The sequence below is a fragment of the Scylla paramamosain genome, chromosome 15 (assembly GCF_035594125.1).
Source record: "Scylla paramamosain isolate STU-SP2022 chromosome 15, ASM3559412v1, whole genome shotgun sequence".
NCBI classification, from domain to species: Eukaryota; Metazoa; Arthropoda; class Malacostraca; order Decapoda; family Portunidae; genus Scylla; species Scylla paramamosain.
Genome location: NC_087165.1, coordinates 25,253,649 through 25,271,011, shown reverse-complemented (window position 1 = coordinate 25,271,011; position 17,363 = coordinate 25,253,649). Strand labels below are relative to the sequence as shown.

General features: G+C 41.8%; 1 protein-coding gene across 2 annotated transcripts in view; it reads left to right on the top strand.

Annotated features, from left to right (window-relative positions):
• Positions 1-811: 811 nt before the first annotated feature.
• Positions 812-17,363, top strand: part of LOC135107722 (uncharacterized) — a 31,424-nt gene continuing 14,872 nt past the window's right edge. For both annotated transcript variants that reach the window (XM_064017917.1, XM_064017916.1), the window contains exons 1-2: positions 812-849; positions 16,634-17,151. In XM_064017917.1, coding sequence (XP_063873987.1) covers positions 17,138-17,151 — 14 coding nt within the window. In that variant the 5' untranslated portion in view covers positions 812-849; positions 16,634-17,137. The remainder of the gene's footprint in view (positions 850-16,633; positions 17,152-17,363) is intronic.

Sequence of the window (17,363 nt, the reverse complement as noted above, 5' to 3'; positions counted from 1 at the left end):
GTATGCACACAGAAAAAGCGCCACAACATCTCAAAACACAAACCCATTCCTTTACATATCAACGTTCTCGCCTCCATTTTATATTCATTGCATTAATACTATTGTTTACTATTGTTCCCTGCCTCGTTCTGTACACGCCTGAAAATCGTATTTCTGGATTACTTTTCGGATATTGCCTCTTCCCTTATTCCTTTCTGGATAATTGACACCAAATTTAATTTTTTTTCCCTACACTAAGCTTTTTTTCTCTCTCTCTCTCTCTTTCTCTCTCTCTCTCTCTCTCTCTCTCTCTCTCTCTCTCCTCTCTCTCTCTCTCTCTCTCTCTCTCTCTCTCTCTCTCTCTCTCTCTCTCTCCACACACACACATACAAGTAGGCCAACCGACTCTCGAGCAGAAAAAAAAATCTTTCAAAAACATTTCCGTCTTACAACTTTCAATACTTCTCTCCACCTTTACTCTCCAGCCATTTCTTCCCTCCTCTCGCGTCAGTGAAGGAGAAAACAGAGGAGCAGGGAGAAAGAAATGGAGGGGAAAGAGAATGCGAGTTTGATAAAGAAGCACTGAAACATGATGATGAATTAAGGGAGAGATTAATGAGGAAAAGAGGAAGTGTTGGAGTTAGTTCAAGCAGAGAAGAAAGTGAGGTTGATCCCCACACAGGCGTTGCATCGCTGCCGTGGTGCCTCACGCCTTTCAGAGTCAGTCAGTGTCTCTTGCGGCGGCGGACGGGGAAGGACGCTTGGCTCTTTCCCGCGTGTGGTGTGAAGTGAGGTGCAGGCCGCCGTGCTCGTGCCGCAGACCACCACGCGTTTCAGTTTAACAAACGAAGGCTGACAGCAGAAGCAACGGTGAATACATTAAGTTATATTTTATGATGTTTCTCAAGTTATATCGCGGCACACACACACACACACACACACACACACACACACACACACACACCACTTTTTTTTCATAATCAAATTTTCTAAAAGTTGCACCTTAAATATCTCTTTTTAATTCCCTTCCCATACAGACTGATGTGACTGGACTGGAGAAGAGAAAAAAAAAATACAGAAAATATCCGGTGGTAGTAAAGCTATTTTACGTTTATTTAACGGATTGATTCGGTCACTTATCCGTTTTTGTAGTTTGTCACTTCTTTCTTTGTTCTTCTATTCTTATGCAACAACATGGATGAAGCTATTTACAGAGAGAGAGAGAGAGAGAGAGAGAGAGAGGAGAGAGAGAGAGAGAGAGAGGGAGAGAGAGAGAGAGAGACGAGAGAGAGAGAGAGAGAGAGAGAGCTGCACGAATATATACTTCCACCATGACAGAATAACAATAGGTTGTGTGGGACTAAGTCTGAGGAAGTGTACTAGTGGAGGGTACTCAAGGGAGGATGGCGACTGGAGGGTAAAAAGGAAGTGGGAGAAGGGAAGGGAAGAGAAGACTGTGAGACAAGGAGGTTCATGGATAGGGCGTCACCGTGAGCACTTATTTCAGGAAGGTGATGCTTTGGGTCATATCCTCAACTTATAAAGAGAAAATAAATTATTTGGTGTTAAGGGGCGAGGCTTCCAGATAACTTAGGAAAGCAAGGACTGGGAGACAAGGAGGTGAACACTTATCTTGGGAGGTGGTGCTTTAATTTTTATCCTAAACTATAAGAAAACAAAACAAAAAAAAAAATAATAGCGTCAGGTTTAAGGGGCGAGGCTTCCAGACCAGTTAGGAAGATGAACATAGTGAGACAAGGAGGTTCATGGTTAGGTGATGTCTTAATTCATATCCTCAGCAATAAAAAAAAAGAAAGAAAAAAAAGAGCTTTAAGGGCCGAGGCTTCTAGATCAGTTAGTATGCGGCTTTACGTTAATACAATGCAGTCATAATTCAGAGCTCCTTCTCCATTGTGACACAAGCCTGAATGCTAAAATGCTTTGGGCCTTTATTGAAACTATTTTTAAAGATCATGGAAATTATAACTCTGGTCCACGTGGTCGTTTTTCCTCACTAATGATGCAGAATTCTTATTTAAAATATTACTAGACTCGTGAATACGCCCTTGAAGATCTCAATCATTCCCCTCAGAGCATGCCAGGATTAGGCGACATTAGACGCCGGAACGCTTAACAATGCGTCACATCGCCTTATTCAACCTCCTCTTTTCATGAACGCACTAAATGCTAATGTTACTGCTACTACTACTACTACTACTACTACTACTACTACTACTACTACTACTACTACTACTACTACTACTACTACTACTACTACTACTACTACTGATGATGATGATGATGATGATAATAATAATAATAATAATAATAATAATAATAATAATAATAATAATAATAATAATAATAATAATAATAATAATAATAATAATGCAGAAGAAAATACAAATCCTTAATGCAAGTAAATTTAAATCTGCTTACGCGTACGTCAAGATTTCTTCAAGAGGTGAGGCGGAGTTAAATTAAAATGTTCTAATGGCTTCAATATTCACAGGATCTCTGAAAAAAAAGAAAAAAAAAAAAAAAAAAAAAAAAAAAAAAAAAAAAAAAATATATATATATATATATATATATATATATATATATATATATATATATATATATATATATATATATATATATATATATATATATATATATATATATATATATATATATATATATATATATATATAATTCCAACAGCATTTTCCAGAATTGGCTTTTCTGACACCTACGTAAAGTATTTCAGTTCAGAGAAGGCATCAGCTTTAAAGAAAAAAACAACTTTTTTCTGCGTTTGGTTACTGCAGGAACGACCTCTTATTAGAACATTTTCCACTTTACTCTCAATATTGATTTTCTTTCTCTGATTAACTATTTTTCTAGCCCTCCTTGAAAATGATAAATATAGCGACATTTTTTTTTTTTCCCGACGCCCTGACGCTGCCAGAATATTATGCGTTTTATATTGAAAGCAGAAAATTTTCACATCAAACAACATCATTAACGTAAACTGCCGGTAATGGATCTTTTGAAAACTGTTGCAATTTTATCATTACGTGCACCCATTCATTACGTGAAATGGAGGATTTATTATAGGCTCGCATACAGCCAACTGATGATTTAGTGTGTGCTGTGATCCTGTGATGCACGATTGCCTTGCATTATGAGTTGACTATACTTGTTACTCGAGCTTGATAGCGATGTGGAAGAGAGAGAGAGAGAGAGAGAGAGAGGAGAGAGAGAGAGAGAGAGAGAGAGAGAGAGAGAGAGAGAGAGAGAGAGAGAGAGAGAGAGAGAGAGAGAGAGAGAGAGCCGTAATGGAGTGAAGGGTAAGGTGGAAGGAAGGGACGTGAGTGCAGGCGTGAGCACTCAGCGTGGCGTGTCAGCGTGTCGTGCCTAACCTTGCTTTAATGTGGTCATTACACACCGGACGTCCAAGACAGGCTTGGGCTCCTGAGGGTAACAGCAGGTGTGGCATTCCGTTGCACGTCCCTCCGCCCGCCCGTCACTCCTCGCCTCACGATATCTGTACGACTATCTACATTGTGTCTATAAGGAATAGGTAATGTATTCAGGGCATGAATTAGCATCCCCGAGGAGGACCAAAGCGGCGCCACAAAGATCAGCTCAAGCGCACCCAGGATGAAACCATCTTTGAATCTTACTCGTGGGAACAAATTGCTAGGGACCGCGGAGCCTGTAGGACAGTTGTAAGCAACGGCACCGCGGCTCAGGAGAATAAACGATAAAAGGAGAGACTAGAACAACCCCGTCCTCTTCCCGCCCTCCCATGCGACTTATGCGGAGATTGGATAACTGAAGGCGGATCCAGTGCTCGGATACAAGCTAGCGCCAACGACGATTATTTATAATTTATTATTTAGCATCTGGTTATACAGGGACACGTGTATGCAGGGACTGCCACATGTGTTCAAGGGACCGACATTTGTGTATAACGACTGTCACATACATACTGGGACTGTTACATGTATAAGGGGACTGCCTCGGGTATACGGAGAACATGTGTATATAGGGACTGTCACATGTATACAAGGACTGCCACGTATATGCACGGACTACCATGTATACATAGATCTCATGCCTTCTTGCAGCTTCCTATATTTTCTTACGTTCTCAAGGCAATGGGGTGTGTTGAGGCGCCAGTGACGCGGACAAACATGGCTATGAAATAATACATGAAAAAAAAAAAAAAAAAACTGAAGCCTTTCCGGATGTCTCGTTGCGTAATGATCACCCTTGACGTCCCTGTGTAAATGTTATGTACAGCGTAAGTAGTGTCCAGGCTCGTCGGAGATGGCGTTGGGTAGGCATTTGTCACTTGCTGGAAACCTGAAACTGAAAGCAATTTAGAAGTAATTTTACCCTGTCACGACACATGCACATGTGTGTTTGTGTGTGTGTGTGTGTGTGTGTGTGTGTGTGTGTGTGTGTTCCTTGGCAAGAAGATAAAATATCCCCAAATAGCTTTCAGTTTAAGTGTTAACAAAATAAAAAAATATTTATCTCTTTAGAGGAAGCGATGGCCGAATGGTCAGCCAGTGGGGGTTGTGATCTTGCTGAGGTGAGCATTTCTTAACCAACATGGAGTGGCCAAAGATCACCCATGTGCTACTCAGCAAACTTATATTCAACCGGAAGGACAACAGGCAAATAAAGGGGCGTATAAATCTTTACGAGGTACCACTATAAAACCTGTTTGCGTCACCAAAGGCCTCTAAAAATAAAGTCTATACACGTCATAGGCCAAGACGTAAAGAAAGAAAGAAAAAAAGATAAAAAAAAAATCTCTGTACTTAGCAGGTCATTCCTACACGCGATTCTGAAATATGATTAGCAGCACCAAAATTACCTTGTTGGGAGAGCACGCAGAGGTCTTGGCGGGAAGGTAATGAGGCGTGGACCAGGTAACCAGGCCTTGGCATAGCAAGACTCAAGGGTCCAACGGTGGTGGTGATTTATGCGTATAATCTCACAGCATATACGTGTTCACTCTCCCTTCCCAGCCACTTTGCAGTGGGGTTGGTTCTTGCTTCACCTCCAGGCATTACTGGAGATCTTTAACGAGAAGCTTCCTCTGCAGACGCCAGTAATGACAGAGCTGAAAGACGCCTGGAGGCCATCTAAGGTTCCGTACAGAGCGTTGAGGTGTCAGGAGGCATTTTGCGTCCAGCGTAAGACACATTGCAATGTCGCTATTTTCAGTGTGCTATTATTTGATCATGTTATCAATTATTAACGATTTATAAAATATTGTGCTCTCAGAATCATATATTTCTATCGTATCTTATTTTTGAGAGACATGGAAAGAAAAAAAAAATCGGTTAACTGATATACACAAAAAGAAAATCAACAAAACTGCTATAAACATGCCTTACTCGTCTGAAGTGTCCGAGTAAGCAAAATTAATTGTGTAGAAAAACGAGGTAAACTGCGGTAAAAATATAGAGCTTTGCAGCTGAGAGGGGTGAGGGAGGGGCGACAGACTAGAGGTGGCTAGTAAAAGGAGGAAAACTGCGACGAAACATACTTAACATAATAAAAAATTGTGCACATAATAAAGAGATGAAGCCTCGAGGGAGTGTTGCACAAGATCACGTGCTGGGAGTGAGGCAAATGTTGGACATGTCAGGATTAAATAAAGTTTGAACACCGAGGTTATGTTCAACTAAGAAACGCGTCCACTGCATAATTCATACACATAAAAGCTTTCACCAGAGTCCCTTAAAGAAGACAGAAAGCGGGAGGAGATCTCGAGTAAAGTGCTATTCACGCCCTCACATAACTTTGAAAACTTTCCTCCTCGCCACAGTCATCGTTTGAGAGGCATCAAAAAATAAGACTACAAAATTCCGTTAGTGGGAGGAGAAGGCAATCCCCTTTTAGAAAAGTTGGGACTCCAAGCTTACAAAGGACACGGGGGAACGGCAGGTGAAAATGGAGGAAGTTTGACCACGCGATGTAAAAGAAAAAAAAAAAAAAACAGTATTCAAAGGAAATGAATCGCACCAATAACAATTCAGCGCTGTAGAAAAACATACACTCGATATAGTTTTTTTTCCAGCTATTATTGACGCTTAGATGGACAGACAAGAAAGTTTGCTCCAATAGACAGGGAGAGACTGGTTGACGTCATCGTGTGGGGAGAAGGTTGGGGAAAAGGTTTTTGTCCTGCAGTGATGATTGGGATTAAATGATCAAGTCAGTGGATTAGCAATGAGGAGAGAAATTGTGTAATCGTGTATTGTTTAAAAATTTTTACTGCTATTTGACAAAACCACACCTGGGTATTTCTTCTCATCTAGAGCCAACACTAAACATTTTACTTGCTATATGTTAGAAAAAAAATATTAATTTAATCTCTTTCCCTTTCCTGTAGCTTTAGGTAAATATTTTATATACTGTGCAGCATCAAGCGGTGCGAGCTGTTGCATATCGCAGTGAAAGGGTTACACCGCATGAATATTCTGGGAGGGCGCTCGCCTTTACAACAACGACAGACGACTTGATATAAAAAGCATAGTAATAATGAGGAATAAATGAAAAAAAAAACACTTGGGAAAAATAAATAAATAAACTTCGTATACCGTCGACGAAATATCAGCGTAGAGGTTACATATTTCACAACTGCTGATCACGCCGCTACAGAATACGTGACTGGAAGGAGCGCTCGCATCACTCCACACAACCTTTCATTACATGTCGCCTTGCAGATTTCAACATGCACTCGTAATATGAAATACATGTAAATACGAGGCGATTTATACAAAGGAAAAGAGAGAGAGAGAGAGAGAGAGAGAGAGAGAGAGAGAGAGAGAGAGAGAGAGAGAGAGAGAGAGAGAGAGAGAGAGAGAGAGAGAGAGAGAGAAAGTAAATACGGTTATGGAGACTCTTAATGATCCGGTGAGGTTAAGCTCTCTCTCTCTCTCTCTCTGGGTACGCTCCTACCTACACGCCAGCACGCGAGGTACTCACACACAAGCAAGCAATTAGTCACACACGGTCATTAGAGACACAGACGAGACGCTTATACCTACATCCCAGAACACTCACGCTCACACACACACACACACACACACACACACGAGAGAGAGAGAGAGAGAGAGAGAGAGAGAGAGAGAGAGAGAGAGAGAGAGAGAGAGAGAGAGAGAGAGAGAGAGAGAGAGAGACGCAATAAAGATCAATTCTCGTTATTGTGAGTGCTCTTAAAATTCCAAACTACAATAATATCGTAAGAAAAAAAAGTGATGAGAAGAAGGAGAAGGAGGAGGAGGACGAGGAGGAGGAGGAGAAGGAGGAGGAGGAGGAGGAGGAGAAAATAAAGGTAGAAAAATATGATTACATCCCAAAGTTGGAGAGAAATTAAGAGTTGAAGAACAAACGTTTGATTGTTAACATTCTTTTCTTTCTTAACTTATGAATAGACGGAAGTCAGCACTATCAGAGAGAGAGAGAGAGAGAGAGAGAGAGAGAGAGAGAGAGAGAGAGAGAGAGAGAGAGAGACAGAGAGAGAGAGAGAGAGAGATGCAGACGTGTGTTATCTCCCATCGCGAGCGGCAAGGTATAATGATAAGACAATGGCTGCCTCCCGGGGAAGCGAGAAGCACAAGTGGAACGTGACGATTATTGCGATGTGTGGGCGCTGTGGAGAAGCAGAGAGTGGAAAGTAACAGGGAGCCTACTGGGTTTTAATTAGGTTACCTGTTTTCCTTTGCTACATTTCTTTTTTTCTCTCAGGATGTTTAGTAGTAATGACAAATTGGGAGAGAAGGAAGCAAAACGTCAGTCTTCTCTTCACCCAGGCCTCCAGCACACTGTCTGTAGGGAAGAGCAAAAACACGGAGCTCTCTGTTAAAACTTAATACGTAAATTCTTAAGGGGCCACAAAGAAAGGATATTTTTGTAATACACACTGAGTTGTAGTCTCAGATGTGTTCGGAGTAACTTGGTAGTAATAAAGCTGACAGCCTCACAACATCCCCATAATATTATACACGGTACAGAACACTACACAACATGTCTCGTATTAACCCTGTCAGTACCACGGCATTGGCTTAATTCCATTCTGGATACATACAGGGACTGCCACGTGTTGGCCTGACAGCTTCTTGGAGCCTCCATTACTTTCATATGTTGTTATCATCGCAGAATTTATGAAGATTAGAATATTTTTCATAATTAACGAAATGAAAAGGCCTACAGTTCCTCATCTCCTACAATTACATTTTTATTTCCTCTACTCAAACTAAAAACAGGCGATATTGATGAAGCTTTGGAAATTAACTGTAGTACTGAATAGGTTATCACAGAACATAACACAGAAATTCCTTTAACCAACGTGCTCGGCTTCTCCTGAATATCCGTGAATACTTACCTGTCTAAAGTTCACTACTCCGTCTCAGCAGTGACAGTTTTTCACCTCGCAGCGTCAGGTTACCCTCAGGCCCTGCAATCTGATCATGTCGCTTAGAGAGGAAGAGCCGCCAACAACACTCCAGCCATCGTAACCTCTCGTGCCCCTCAAGTCTTTACCTCTGCCCTCATGTTACTGCTGTGTTCATATTTATGTGGAGTTAATATCACTTGATACGTCTCTCTCTCTCTCTCTCTCTCTCTCTCTCTCCTCTCTCTCTCTCTCTCTCTCTGGAATTAAATGATATTGCATTCTTTATTTTCCTTCCTCTGCCTTCCGGTGTCATCACTAATATCGTTATGAACAAAGACGACACCAATAACCAGACAATAACAATAACGATTACAACTATAATGCACTCACTTCATATCACCTGTTTTGAAATTCTCAGAGTAAGTTTCAGAAGGAAATATTCAGCTTTTGTCTTTACAATGAGCTCTGATCTAATGACCTAACACACACCCGATAAATTTTAATGTTACAGTGTTGCTTTACCGTGTAGAACATTACCTTCTTGTTTTGCTTATGTGTAGTCACGGTTTAATAAGTTCTTGAGGACTTGCAACATGTCTCCGGGTCGTCTTGTTACCTCAGCAAGCAGATATTGAGTAAAAGGGATAAATTTCTCTTCCCGAGTATTTCGCATTGTTGTTGCCTGTGAGATCATAACCTCGTATTAATGTTTTGCTCCAGTCAACGTGTTATTGAGGTTATTGCGTTTAATAAAGATCTGGAGGACTCGCAACATGTCCCCTTGTACGAAGGTTCAGTTTCTTTTCCTTGCATTTTGTATTTCTTAAACGTGTAGTATGTAGTCTAAGTTATAGGGCTTAATAAAGACCTTTAGAACTTGTAATACTATATTCCCACGCCATTTTGTTACCCTCAACAAGCAGACACTGAAAGAAAAAATCTTACTATCTCCTTCGACTTTGTGATTTGCTTACGTGCAATCAAAGTTATCGGGTTTAATAAAGATTTTGAAGACTTAGAACATCTCCGCACGTCTCCTGTTTCCTCGGGTGGGCAACGAGTACTGCATGTCACTGGTAACTATGACGCCCACACCCCTTGCTTCGCTCATAAATGCAGGGGCTGATATGTTCTGGGTGGTGGTGGTAATGGTGGTGGTGGTGGTGGTGGTGGTGGTGGTGGAGGAGGAGGAGGAGGAGGAAGAGGAGGAGGAGTGGAAGAATAACAAGAATAACAAGATTAAGAATAAGGACAAGAGCAAGAATAAGAAGAACAAGAACAAGAACAAGATGATGATGATGATGATGATGATGAACAACAACAACAACAACAACAACAACAACAACAACAACAACAACAACAACAACAACAACAACAACAACAACAACAACAACAACAACAACAACATCAGTAGACAGAGCTTTAAAGAACACACACACAAAAAAACAACAACTGCGCAACACTACGAATATGAAAAAAAAAACAAAAAAAATAAAACAACACACACAAAAATGATAACAAGACCAAAAGGTTGTAAGGAAAGGAAGTTTGTGTTTCCCAGTCTTATTCCAGACTATTGTTTCCCGTTCTTTACGTATACACATATCCTCACTTGCCTTGTTCTCGCTCGCCTTTCCGTCGCGTGTCATCAGAAAAATGAAGATGCACACACGGTCTTACAAGGCTCTCCCGGCACAGCACACGAAGGAGAGGCAGAGGGAGAGCTAGAAGGCGTGGAGGAAGGAAGGAAAGAGCGCGGGAATGGAAGGGAGAAGCTAGTGAAAGGCTGGCGAGATACATTGGGAAGGGGCGGCAGCAGAGGGCGAAGGAAAAAAGAAAATATTTGAAGGTCAGATTGAAAATGGCAAGCAAAGGGAAGGAAATGAAAGAACGAAGGAAGGAAGGACGGAAGGAAAGGAGGGAGGAAAGACTCGACGAGAAAACCCTTGCAAGAAGAGAGAGAGAGAGAGAGAGAGAGAGAGAGAGAGAGAGAGACGAGAGAGAGAGAGAGAGAGAGGAGAGAGAGAGAGAGAGAGAGAGAGAGAGAGAGAGAGAGAGTTTGCGTGGGAGGGAGCAACTTTGTACAAACATGTGATTTAAAAAAAAACTTCATGTTTTCTAGTAACGTTTAACTTTTTTTATTTTTTTTTTTATCTCGTATTGTACCTCCATCACAACAACTACTACCACCACCTCCATCACAACCAACCACCACCACCACACACCACTACCACCACCACCACCCAGCGACACCAGAGTTGCAAAAAAAAAAAAAAAATAAATAAATAAAAAAAAAGAAAAAAAGAAAAAAACATGAATTGCTATTGGCATTCTGATCAAGAGGCCAGAGAGTGATAGCGAAAGCAGAGGATGGAATGAAAGAAAATGAACGTTTCTCAGAATAGGAGTACGAGTCACACACACACACACACACACACACACACACACACACACACACACATGTATTTTTTTGCTTACATTGTTTTTTTCTTCTTCTTCTCCCTCCTCCTCCTCCTCCTGTCCACCAGCCAACACCACAGCTATTATCACTTCAACTTTTTCTGTTTCACTTCATTTCCTTTATCAATTCTTCAAGTCGATATTTAAAAATCAACCCGTTAATCTCTCTCTCTCTCTCTCTCTCTCTCTCTCTCTCTCTCTCTCTCTCTCTCTCTCTCTCTCTCTCTCTCTCTCTCTCTCTCTCTCGTGTAAATACTCGCCATATATTCTCAGGAGTGCTTGACAACATTTTAGAGAACTGAAGACCATTAATTGAATATAACGGCGCTGCCTGTGTGTGTGTGTGTGTGGGGGTGGGGGATAGTTGGGTGTTTCAGAGAGAGAGAGAGAGAGAGAGAGAGAGAGAGAGAAATATTGTTCTTTTTCAATTGCAGAATCTCTCCAAACAAATGAAGAAAGAAATACTTGAATTAGATATTGGCCATGGCGAGAGACATTACATAACAGCTGTTGGTGGTGCCAATTACACGGACCTTACACACGATACTGGAGGGTTTCTTGGTAATAAATCTTGGCTCGTCTTTACAAGAAATCCTATAAGTCAATACGCGATAGAAAATCAACATCCACGCCTTCACATCAGACTGAGGAGGCAATAAAGTTCCCAAGGCCTTTCAGTGCCTCTCAGGACCTTGATGGATCACCGTGGGGAGGGGGACTTTGATTCAAAACACCACTTGATCCACGAGACATCCCCGTGACTGCTGCTACATTGTCTCCGAACGTTAATTCTTACCTGAATTAATCGACACCGTTCTTGGAAATCAATCCTGGTCATTACGATTCTTTTATTGAATTAGCCTTGAGTGGAGGACACAGAGAGGACACGGGAATATCGGGTCCGTTCATGCAGATTTCATAACTTTATTTCATAAATAAATAAATCTGAAAAAAAAACAAGGCACTATTCTTCTTGTATCGCAAAGACGAAAACTGCCAAGAAATTGCATTAAACACTGACTTCATTCCTTTTAGCCGCTCGACAACAACAACAACAACAACAACAACAACAACAACAACAACAACAACAACAACAATGACAACAACAACAACAACAACCGATAAAAAACACAACAACAATAACAACCATTCAATACCAATGATTTCAGAGAGCATTAGTCATTACACGGACCAAACACTAATCATTTCCCAGGTGGGTGATGCAGGTAGTGGTGTTGGTGCCTCGACGCGCCGCTAAACCCCCCAAACAATGTGATGCACGCTAATTGTTTTGCAGGGACGCGACTCATTACCAGCCTGCCTCCGAAATATTGACTTTTCCTGGATGAGAGAGAGAGAGAGAGAGAGAGAGAGAGAGAGAGAGAGAGAGAGAGAGAGAGAGAGAGAGAGAGAGAGAGAGAGAGATTAATATAGACCTCAATCAATTCGAGACAGGGTGAAGGAGGGAGCAAATGAAGAAGCGCGCCAATACGAGTAGTGTGGGAGGCAGACACCAGTAACAGCTCCCTTAACGACACTCATCTTGCACAGGTTCTCCCTCGTTAAGCCCTCCGTCATTCCCTCCCACGGTGTACCTTAAAGACGTGGGAAACAGTTCAAATCCCAGTAATCCCACAATACTTATTCTGGTGACGTGACGTGAATTATCCTTCCATGACTTTCTGCATTCTTCGCAGCGTTCATGGGTCTTAGCAGTGAGGGACCAGCAGTGAAGATGATGAGAGGGTGTGCGCTTGTCCCATCTCGCCTTTATGACAACAGATGGTGTGCGTTTGCCCCTTCTCGCCTTTATGGCTCTCAGTACACAGACTTGCTGCTAAAGAAGTTTATCATTATCTACATATACAAATAACCTTTTCACTGCTATTTGATACCTTTCGCTTAAGGCTTAACCATTTTGAGACATTTCTACAGCTAACACATAACATAATGTTACATCAGCAACATCTTTTCTTTCTTTATCTCTTTTCCCTGCTGATGTTTATAAAGATTTCATACCTTGTTTTTCGTGCTGTGCATTGTCTCCTATTACACTGAAAGGGAATATACTTCCAGACACTTCAGAACATAATATTTGAACTTGACTTTGCACCTTCTTCTCAAGAGAGTAACACCTACAATGGGGCTTCCTTTTCTAAGTTCTGTTGCCCTTGGCCAGAGCCCTCTTATATAAGATATACTGTTATTTCATACCAACTATAAAACACTATCAATAATCTCAAAGGGTGGCTCTCCTTTTCTTCCTAATCCTTCTCCCCTTCCTCTGTAAAACTGCGCATTCAACAAAAAAAGAAAAAAAACTGTGCATTTAACAAATTTATGATATATTTGTTAATCTCTCGTTAGTTTCCCACTTTACTCGTATTTTCCGGGAGATACCAATTATTTTCCTCCCTTAGAGTGCGGATTTATTCCCGACCGTCAGAACTTCCGCGTACGTTCCAAAGATAGACAGCATTGTGATGGCTGGGGGAGAAAAGAAGACGAGAAGGTGGACGGGGTGGAAGTGGAAGAGGAAGGGGAGGGAGAGGAGGATGTAGGAAATATGACCGCATAACAACAGGCACAAAAATTCTGAAGAAAACCTTAATGAAAATCGAAAGAAAGAATGAGAGAGAAGAGAAAGGCGAGCTGGTTATTAAGACACGAGAAGATATTGCTGGCACAGGTGAAAGACGTGTGTGTATGTGTGTATGTGTGTGTGTGTGTGTGTGATTTGCAGTGTCCCAAATACTTATACGCAAATGCCATAATGAAAGTGCAGTGTTAGAGAGAGAGAGAGAGAGAGAGAGAGAGAGAGAGAGAGAGAGAGAGAGAGAGAGAGAGAGAGAGAGAGAGAGAGAGAGAGAGAGAGAGAGAGAGAGAGAGAGAGAGAGAGAGAGAGAGAGAGAGAGACGGAGAGAGAGAGAGAGAGAGAGAGACGGAGAGAGAGAGAGAGAGAGAGATGCACCCATATATACGATAAACACACACACACACCACACACACACACATAATGAAGAAAGATAGAAACGCAAGACTTTTCGATCTCGCTTCCTTTCACAGCATAAAGACAATGACACACACACACACACACACACACACACACACACACACACACACACACACACACACACACACACACACACACACACACACAGGCGGTAGATGAAGCAAGGTGCAGAGCGTGGCAGCAAAGTGAGTGACAAGACCGCCCCTGCAAAGCGAAGTGTCATCTCAAACTTTGCCAATATCACTGAAGCCAGGCGAGGCGAGGCGGACAGAGAGGAACAGACAGTCAGCTGCAGAATTGCCTTCCTTGCTCGACGCGGAAACCAAGCAAATGTGGACGTAGGCAATCACGCGACAGATGAACCAATCGCGGTGATGGATTCCAGATTAGATGACAAATGGAATTACTCTCAATGGGTTATCGCGAGCGCTCTGTCTGCTTCCTGATCCGCCTCCTCCACCTCTGTGATTATACGTGGAATCCAGTAATGGGGCATAAATGTGGGGGAACTTTGGAGTCAATCTGCGAGAGGACTTCTACTGTCATCAATTAGCGTTTATATCAAGAGGGCTTTTATTGTCATCAACCAACACTTCTATCAGCACTTCTATTGTCATCAACTAACACTTTTATTGTCACCAACTAGCACTTCCACCAGGACTTCTACTGTCATCAACTAACACTTCTATTTACCAGATGTGCGTGCGGTGTCTCGTGAATCACCGCGTCACTGAGCTGCTCTTGGTGTCTTTGTTGTGTGTATGCAAACTGTACTGTGGCGGTGAGGCAATATATAATGAAGCAGATGTACTTCATTTTACAACAACAACAACAACAACAACAACAACAACAACAACAACAACAACAACAACAACAACAACAGCACATACACAGTCACCAATAACCATCTATAAATTTTCAATATCAAAGTAAATGTAATATTCACAGTCGTCCTAAGGTGTGCCGGTTCATAAATCAGGCAAGAAAGATTAGGCGTGACGTGTGTAGTGATATGAGAAGGGGAGGAGAGCGAGGCACGTGTGGGCAGTTCTGTGATGAGAGAGAGAGAGAGAGAGAGAGAGGAGAGAGAGAGAGAGAGAGAGAGAGGAGAGAGGAGAGATGAGAGAGAGAGGAGAGAGAGAGAGAGAGAGAGATGAGAGAGAGAGAGAGAGAGAGAGAGAGAGAGAGAGAGAGAGAGAGAGAGAGAGAGAGAGAGAGAGAGAGAGAGAGAGAGAGACTTAAACCCTTTCATAGCAATATGCAACAATTCACAACACTAGAAGGGCTGTACGGAGTCTTTAAAAGCAAGAAGAAAGGACTGGTTCAGAGAAATAGACTTTCGAAACTGTAGCGGGAATAATGTTTAGAAGCGGCTGTAGAAATGAAATGTCTCAAAAGGACTACGTGATTAAGAAACAACGTGTAAAAAGCGCAATGAAACTTATGATAATGTTCAATTGTCCCGAAAAAAAAAAAAAACCGACTCTCTCTCTCTCTCTCTCTCTCTCTCTCTCTCTCTCTCTCTCTCTCTCTCTCTCTCTCTCTCTCTCTCTCTCTCTCTCTCTCTCTCTCTCTCTCTCTCTCTCTCTTATATACATAGTCCTTCACCTCCAAAACTTGCATGATCTCCCAAGGATCAGTGAGGGGCTTACCAGACACGCGCCAGTCTCTCCCGCATCGTCAGTCTCTCCTCGCAGCCCGGCACGTCCACCGCGGCTCTCTGGAAAGGCAAGACGTCAGATGACACTCCAGCCTCTCCTGACAGCGTGCATCCGTGTGTGTGTGTGTGTGTGTGTGTGTGTGTGTGTGTGTGTGTGTGTGTGTGTGTGTGTGTGTGTGTGTGTGTGTGTGTGTGTGTGTGTGTGTGTGCAGAGGTTAAAAAAAAGAAAAGATGTAAAAATGGATGTAGATTATTGCGTTTTTTGGATAGTGAAGGCAATAAACTAATAAATAATATGATGTGGGTGTGTTTAAACCGATAGAAAGATAGATAGATGGATAAAATTAAGAGAGAACGTATATAGACAGCTGCGCAGGTTTGTTAACCCCTCGTGTTGGTCAGGAAGCAAGGCCACAATTCCCTGGGCCATGCTCCTGCCCCATTCACTGTTAGGTGGACAAAGGCAAACAACATGAAAGCCGAGAAACTTCAAAATTCATCTGCGCTAAGTTTGGTATTCGAGTTAGGTTGTGGGCGCTAAATCTCCACCAGCAAGCGTCACTACGCCGCTAAAAATGCATAATTACGTAAAATGTAATGTGGGGGGAACAAATGAAAGGAAAAAATAAAATGGAGGATGAGTAAGCAGTGTTGATGGTGTGAATGGTAAAGATAATGAGTCCTCATGCAGATATATTGTTGAGAATATATATATATATATATATATATATATATATATATATATATATATATATATATATATATATATATATATATATATATATATATATATATATATATATATATATATATATATATATATATATATATATATATATATATATATATATACATATATATCATATTCTTAAACAGACAAAAAAAAAGTGTTCATTCATCCTTTAGAAAGTTTTCCTCTTTTCAAAATTCATCAATGAAAAATATAATATATACTGAACATTTGTATACCAGTACACTAATGTCTGATATCAGTATTTCCCAGCAGAAGAAATGGTCTCGTTATACACACATTTCCCAGCAGAAGAAATGGTCTCGTTATACACACATTTCAACGTGGATATCTTTTACATGCCGCCTTTTCCTTCTCCCACAGGAAGGGATCAGGCCCTGGCTCAACGCGGCGTCTGGAAGTCTGGCCGGCCCCTCGGAAGCCTCAGGGACGCCCGAGCAGTGACGCGTGTGGTGGAGGGTCAGCCCACCGCCTCCAAATTCTTCGCCTCACGCCGCCATCAGCATTTCTTGACATTTCTCTTCCCTTCAATTTCACACTCAATTTACTTGCATTCCTATATTTATTTAATCTTTTTTTTTTTTCGTATCCCTCACTTCAGATCCTTTTATCCCTTTGTGTCTTTGCCTATAATGCTAAGCCTCGCGGTGTTCGCCCTTGAGTCACTAGCGAAGCTTCTGTCGCGTAGGTTGAGTGCAAGTGAGCGGCCTGAGAGCAGCAGCGGCGACTATGGCCAAAAGGAAGTCCTCCGATAAGCTTCCAGTGTCATTGTCTCCTTTACAACCCACCTAGCCACTCCGCCTTGCCCGTCTCTCTCTCCTGCATCTCACGGATCTGCTGCCGCGTCGCTGAGTGAACAGAGACATCATGGGGTTCAGGAGGTGAGGCCAGTTTATATTTCTTGTTGGATCAAATGAACAGCATCCAGGCCAGCTTTATTTGGGATAAGTGAGGGTAAGTTAGGCTACGTTTGACTACGTTTGGGTACAATGTCTGTTAGAGTAAGTCAGGATAGGCGGGATTAAGTTTGGGTACTTATACGAAATGAAGAAGTGAGCAGAGCATGGGTGGAATGCATTACGGAATTGATAAG